Genomic DNA, 7,811 nt, shown 5'->3' with positions numbered 1-7,811 from the left:
GGATAACATTGACTAAGATTTCATAATTGTCAGTAAACATAATTTAATCAAATTCGAGAGTGACAAGTCCAACATAAATAGAAGAAGAGTATTGTAACAACCTAAGAACTAAATTCCAGCAGCATGTACAACACAAATGAACAATGATCAGTTCAATTCCAGTAGCATAAGGAAGCGAACAACAGAGTCATTTCTACCAACATGAACAAAGGAAACAACATAGTTCATTTCCAGCAACACTTCCAGCAACATAAGAAGAGCCAAAAATACTGATTAGACAAGGCCAGCAGTTCCCAAACGTGAAAATCTAACCTAAGAACAACCAAAATGTGTAAAATTGCATCAATATCCGGGAGCTATTTTCCAAACAAATAAAAAAACTAGCCAACTCCAGCAGTACCCACCATCTTCATCATAATCCAACATAGAAGTATAATAAGCTAGATAACTGCCCAAGTAAAATATAGGTAGTAAATTAATTTATTTCATCTATGAACTCACAATAACAACATAATAGGTAAGGGTTACCTCACATAACAGCAAGTACTCCAGAAAAATAGTTTGCCCACTCAATACGGACTTCATCTAATTCAGCATCAGAATATGTTGTCTTTCCATTGAACTATTTATGAAAAATAAATATTTAGTGAAACTTTGAAACAGGACATGTTCTTTTTTATGAAGCAAATTATGATCAAGGAACTCACATTGTTCATTAGTAAAGAGAAGTCATTAATTAAGTCTTTCAAGAATCTCATGACGTAAAATCCACACACGACTGAACTTGCTGGTTGCTGTGGGACCTGTTCACAATCAGCAATTGTACAGTTCATTTTAATAATAATTAAGCATGGTAAAATATAATTATAGTTAAGGTAATAGTTCAAACCTTTTCGGATCTGACCATCTTATTATAATTCCATTTCTCCTTACCCTCTTGTGTTATAAACATTGTCATAGAGCTGTATACAAAAAAAAAATTGTAACAAAGTATCTGTAAAGTATGTAAAAGTAATTTTATATTGACAATGGTAATAAAAAAATTGAACATACACTTTAATGAGCTCTTTTAAATCATCATCAAGATCTCCCCCATAAGAATCGAGATAATAAACTTCTTTTTTCAACACATCAAAGATGACCAGCACCCAATGATAACTATAATAAAAGAAAGAACATTAAGGTAGCAATTTCAGTAAATTAAGGCAAGAAAAGAAATTAATATGAGTTGAAAAGTATTAAAGGAGCATACTAGTGATTATAAGGCATAAAGATGAATTGTCCCTTCTTCGCTTTTTTCAATCGATCACAAACTCCACGTGCCCTAAGGTCAAATGATGCAGTAGCATTACGTTCTTTGCCTAGTGAAACCAGACCTGGACGAGCGAATCCAAATGGTTTCACTCCTCTTTTCCTAGGGAGAATGGAAGCATACAACATCCTGATAAACAATAGACAAACAATGTTAAAGTCCATTAATTAGGACTCCCATAAAAAGTACACATAAAACTAGAATGATTATGAATCACTTACGCAATATAGACTTCGATTACGTTTACTCCTATAGCATCCATTGACAGAACTACACTGTAGTCACGCTTTCCAATATGAGCTCTAATCCCTTCCAAATGGAAAACACCATCATCTAGTAGATATGGAATCCATTCTTGGTCTGACATCTTAGCTTCACACATTGTGCCAAACAACTGCAGCAACGGAATCTTGTTTCGTTTTACTCCTCCTGCATGCCTTGTGTTCCTCCTTGTTGGGAAAGGCTTCATTGCAACTTTTTTACCCTCGTTCTTGGTCTATTTTACAGCATCTGTATGTCCTATCTCTATTATATCATTATGTTGTTCTGCTGATTCAAAGTTCAAATGTTTTTTTGTGCCTTGATGTTTAGGGTTGCTATTTTTTTTTCCCTGTAACAAATCATCAGGCATCTCCACTTGGGATTTCAGTTGGGTTCAATCTTGGACTCTTTCTTGCAATGACAGAGAGTTTTTTGGTAGGTGTATCCTTGTTTTTGTTTGCTATGTCTGTCTTTTTCTTAGGTGTCCCTTGCTTCTTTTTTTTCAAATGATCAGGCTTCTACAAACATAATTGTTCAGTGTGATTGGCATAAATAGTTTCTAAATACTCTAAATTTCTCTTACAAAGTAGTTAACAGTATCAAATGACACCCCAGAAAGAACATATGTATAAATAGTAAACATACAGCAAACTAAATCCACAAATAACAGGTAAGAACAGTAACTACAACAACCCTTATCCAGCAAAAAACTAAATCTAGAAATAATAAGAAAAAATAGTTAATAAACTGACCTTTGTTGTTTCAGCAACTGCTTCAGCTTGAACAGACTTTATGCCATCATCTCCAACAACATTATTGTTTTCACCAGGCACACGAGGGTAGCTGGAACTTGCTATATCTGAATGATGAGGTGTTTTTCTCAGTTCATTTCTCATTTCTTCCAACTGCCGGTTAATTGATTCCCTCCATAGACGGTCCTCTCTTTGCCTGTCTCTATCAGCAGGCCTCTGGCAAGTTTGAAAATACAGAGACGGGATCACAAACTTGCCCACTCCTTGCATATGACCACATTTTGGAGCTTTTCCCAAAGATTGTGCGAGAATATCATTTTTTCCGGATGACCGCATCTTTCCTTTCTTAGCTTCCATCTCCAGTTTATCCTACCACAGAAATGAATTAAGTAAGCCAATGTTATCAAAGTATAAGTAATCACAAATAGAATTACAGTAGTAAGCAAAAAATTTCTTACGATTTTTTTAATAACTGGTTCAACATCGGGGTGGTATCCTCCATTTTTCATTTGCCGAGCTCTCTTCCAAAGAACACTCCTGTCCACTTCTTCTTCAGTAAGGCCTGTTTCTGAGCACTGTAAAAAAGTTAATAAAAAGTTAAAATGTTAGTAACAATCATTATTTGCATTAACCAAACAACAGTAAAATGTTAGCAACTAATTCACAGTACATACCACTTCCTGCATTAACCCATCGTAACCTTTTCTACTTAGGTGATTATTAAACTTATTTTGTGCCCACCTAAGTTTATTCACACCACTAACTTTCTGCTTAAAACAACCAAACAAACAATGGATAAACACATAAGGAAAAATGTCATAAGCATTGATATATTATTAACACTTGAATTGGACACTCACTTGAAATTTTTCAGATAGTCTTTCCTTTACAAACTTAATCCAACTTTCCTTATCAATCGTGTTGTACTGTGCTGGTGGCTTGAAAAGCCTTTTACGGTCATTAACAAATGGTAAAACATAGTTCCTCATTAGAGTGTACTTAAAGTTCCGAAATGCAGCTCCGATAGCTTGTAGTACTTGCTTCCTACTTCGAGGATGAACCACGAAGTACACCTTCAAGTTTCATTCTCAAAATGTGAGATTTTTCAGATTTTTCCAGCAACAATAAAACTAGAGTAATCGTCTTAAGGAAGTTATTTTATACCTTAACAGACTCCCATAGACGCTCCTTCATATCATCTGGAACTCTACGCCAATCGTTGTAGAGGATTGGAATTGATGTACGAACCAAAACACAAATATACGTAGCCAGCTCAATGGCTTCATCACCAACTGGAACACCAAGGCTGTTGTATTTAACCACAAACCTTCCACTCCTTTTCCTCTTTTTGTTTTGTTCTGACCCAACAGTGCCACCTCTGCTTCGCTTACTGCTGCTCTCAGGTTCATCCTCGTTCTCATCTCCAAACTCATCAAGATCAGGGACATGATCGGCCAGGGGCGTTTCAGGATCATATCCTTCTCGGATAAATGCCTCATGGTACTCTGATTCCTCACCAACAAATCCATCATTTTTTTCATCTAAAAACTCATCGAAATGGGCATCGGATTGCTCAGGTGAAGAACTCTCAGGGACATTTTTTCCCTTATCCATGACGAATATCACAACTGCAGAACAAAATCAAATGATGAGAATACATTACCATATAAAAACTGCCAAAAAATATAAAATAAAATAATAATAGATGTTGAGTGTTAGAAAATGCATATTTATAAAGGAGAAAACCGTCATTTTACATTTCAAGTCTTACTAACAACCCTTACTTTTATGAATTTAACCTTCTTTTGATTTAATTCCGTTTGTTTTATTTTAATTAAGTATTTTATGTATTTTAGGGGCATTATAGTCATTTCACAATAAAGGAGAGATCAGACGGCAAAACGGACATCACTTTTGAACTCAGGACGATCGAAAACCTTAGGAGGAGCATAAAAGGAAAAATGGCACTATTCACATGTACGGTACTATTCACGGGTACGGTATTGTCTACGTTACTGTTCACGACACTGTTCACATAGACGGATTGATGACGTGGCATTGACCGATGACGTGGCATTGACTGATGAGGTGTCACGATCCTGTTGGGCTAAAATTCTTATGTACTGTTGATGGTGACGTGGCAGCATATCAGTGGAAGAAAAATCTCGCGTACGGTACATGCATCACACAGGATTATTTTCAACCAAACCGCGTTACTGTTCATCCGGGTCAAAACCGCGTTACTGTTCAAAGTCGGGTCAAACCGTGTTACTGTTCAAAGTCGGGTCAAACCGTGGACTGTTGACTGATGACGTGGCGCAATCCTGAGCGTCCAAACTGTTTTTAATCCGATGGCCATGATTTACTCCATGTATCTATAAAAAGGGGGCCTCTCCCCCCTAATTTGATATCTCTGAATCCATTTTTGGGATCCATTTTCTGTAATTCCTTCCCCATCTTGTATTTTCTTCGTATTTTAATAAATTTCTATTTTGCCCCTAGTTCAATTATGAGTGGCTAATTTTCTTTCAAGCTTGGGTTGAAGGTGAAGTCTCAACATGTGTCATGGGCTTAATTTGGTAAATTTATTTTCTCTTCCCCTCTAGTTTTTGTGGATGTTTTGACTTCTCGTCGACAAATAATAATAGTCTTGTCTAGATACCGCCTTGGTTACACCGGCTCTCTAGTATAAGGTTATTATTATTTGGCACGATAAGCCCTTAGCACCATATTGATTAGAGCGTGGTTCATGAGGTGTGGATTCCCCCTTCATGATTTAATTGGCATTAATACGGATTATTTAGCCCATGATGCATGTTGATATGGATCCAGATACCCAAGTACGTTATTTCAATAGAATTCTCTTCAATTTCTTCTCGCCATTTCAATACCAATTTTAGAATTTATTCTCGCCATTTTAATTTAAGTTTTAGCATATTCCAAATCATTTCCACCACAAATCCAATCACCCATTCACAAAATTAATTCTACATATAATTAAAATCCACCTCCTCGTGGGATCGACACTCGTCACCATTGATCTATACTACAACAGATTCGTGCGCTTGCGAGTACATTAAAATTTGCACAACAAGTTTTTGGCGCCGTTGCCGGGGAGGTAAGTAATTTTAATTCATAGAATTAATTTTTGTGAATAATTCCATTTAAATTGTTTTCTTGTATTTTTTTTTATTAAAAAAAAGAGTGAATCTACATTTAAAGGTTAGTATTTCTTTTATTTTTTCTCTTCTTTAAAATTCTGTAATTTAATTTTCAATTTATTTTTCTTTGTAATTTTTTTTGTTTATTTTATTAATTTAATTTTTAGTTAATTTATTTCACGTATTTGTTTTTGTGTATTTTTATAGAAAGGTTTTAATAGCGCAATAAGGTTAGTATCGTAATTTCTCCCTCTTCTTTATTTTTATTTGTTTTGTTCCCATCTCTATTTTTTGTTTTGTTTGCATCTTTATTTTTATTTTATTTATTTTGCATGCATGGTCGTAGGTCATTATTACCTAATCTTGAACCTATAGACCTTGAATTAGAAAAAACACTTCGCACACACAAACAAATTAAAAATAAAATGGATTTACAAGCACCACAGGAGAGGCCATTTAAGGACTATTTTAGTCCCTTAGCTAATTTGAGCACATCATGCATAAGATACCCAAATGTAGCTGCTAGGAGTTTTGAACTAAAACCTAGTGTGCTAAATTGTCTCCCCACATTCTATGGCCTAGAAAATGAGGACCCATATAATCATTTGAATGATTTTCATGCAATTTGTCAAACATTTAAATATGAGAATTTTTCAGATGATGATGTTAAACTCAGATTATTCCCATTTTCTTTAAAAGATAGAGCTCGTTCATGGCTTAATACATTACCTGCTAATAGCATTGCATCATGGGAACAAATGGTAACTAAATTTTTAAATAAATATTTCCCAGTGCATAAAACCAATGCTATTCGCAGGGAAATCTCGGAGTTTACCCAGAGAGATGACGAGCAGTTTTTCGAAACGTGGGAGCGATTCAATGGGCTACTCTTGAAGTGTCCACATCATGGGTACGAGAAATGGCACCAATGCCAATATTTTTTGGAGGGATTATTGCCAAATGTGCAAGAATGGCTAATGGCAACAAGTGGAGGAGAGCTAATGTCAAAAAGTGCATCAGAGATTTGGGAATTCTTCCAGCGACAAGCGGATAATTCCCAACAACGGAGTCGATCACTCAGGAATACTAGAAGAATTAAGGGAGTAAATGAGGTTCACATTGGCGAATCAAGTTCAGAAATTAAAGAAGTCAAAGCGATAATTGAAGGTCTCTCTCGACAAATAGCATCATTATCGACTGCTAAATCAACAGAGCCACATGACCATGACTCATACTCAGATCAAGCCAATGCCATAGGTGTAATGAGAAAACCATCGAATTACAACCCATACTCCAACACATATAACCCTGGATGGAGAGACCACCCCAATTTTTCATGGTCTCAAGGATTCCAACAGAACGGACCAGCAGCTCCAGCTCCACCAATGCAACCAATTCCGCAAATTCCTCAAGCCTCTCAGCCACCATTTAGACCATATAATCAGAACCAGAACCACTCTCAACCTAGACCATGGGAGGATGCATTCCAGAATTTCAGGAATGTTACTCACTCCACGATTGAGCAACAGAATCGCACCATTGATGGACTACGAAATGAGTTGAGAGCAGGCTTCAACTCCCAAGCTCAATCAGTTTCAAGCCTCGAGAAGATGGTGGGACAACTTGCTTCTTCAGTTCAGACATTGGCAATGACTGTTGAGAAAGGCAAGTTTCCAAGTCAACCAGTGCCTAATCCTAAAGGAGTACATGAAGCAAGTACCAGTTCACCACAGCAACATGGAGAGGTCAAAGCAATCATGACCTTGCGAAAAGGAAAAGAAGTCGACAACAAAGTGGAGATGCCGGTGACAAAAGAAAATCAAATTGTACCTGTGGATGTTGAAGACTCATCACCGGAAGAAAAAGAAGAAACCAACCCACGAGAATACGTTCCCAAAGCTCCATTCCCCCAGAGGTTAGCTAAAGGCAAGAAGGGAAAATCCACAGGTGAGATTCTTGAAATCTTCAAACAGGTAAGTGTTAACATCCCCTTACTTGATGCTATTAAACAAGTTCCATCTTATGCCAAGTTTCTTAAAGACCTTTGTACTAAAAAGAGAAATATGCATGTTCAAAAGAAGGCATTTTTAACTGAAAACGTTAGCTCTATACTCCAACATAAAATTCCTTTAAAATGCAAAGACCCAGGCTCCCCCACTATCTCGTGTAGTATAGGGAACCACACAATTGAGAATGCTTTGTTGGATTTAGGAGCTAGTGTAAACTTGTTGCCTTATTCTGTATTTGTGAAACTTGGACTTGGAGAATTACACCCAACTCCAGTGGTGTTACAGCTTGCAGATCGGTCCACGAAAATACCTCGTG

The 7,811-nt window shown here is 36.5% G+C and overlaps 1 protein-coding gene and 1 non-coding gene across 2 annotated transcripts; both read right to left on the bottom strand.

Annotated features, from left to right (window-relative positions):
* Window positions 1–529: 529 nt before the first annotated feature.
* LOC112099787 lies at window positions 530–1,781 on the bottom strand. Its single transcript, XM_024187259.1, has 6 exons — window positions 1,534–1,781; window positions 1,253–1,441; window positions 1,054–1,158; window positions 890–962; window positions 708–803; window positions 530–622 (listed from the first exon to the last, which is right to left on the bottom strand). The coding sequence occupies exons 1-6, from the start codon at window positions 1,779–1,781 to the stop codon at window positions 530–532; spliced, it is 804 nt and encodes a 267-aa protein (XP_024043027.1).
* Window positions 1,782–6,295: 4,514 nt separating this feature from the next.
* On the bottom strand, window positions 6,296–6,399 carry LOC112100548. Its single transcript, XR_002906916.1, has one exon. It is a non-coding gene; the product is annotated as a small nucleolar RNA R71 (small nucleolar RNA).
* Window positions 6,400–7,811: the final 1,412 nt, after the last annotated feature.

The sequence above is a fragment of the Citrus clementina genome, unplaced genomic scaffold (assembly GCF_000493195.1).
Source record: "Citrus clementina cultivar Clemenules unplaced genomic scaffold, Citrus_clementina_v1.0 scaffold_3, whole genome shotgun sequence".
NCBI lineage: Eukaryota > Viridiplantae > Streptophyta > Magnoliopsida > Sapindales > Rutaceae > Citrus > Citrus x clementina.
This window is presented reverse-complemented; position numbering and strand designations above follow the sequence as displayed.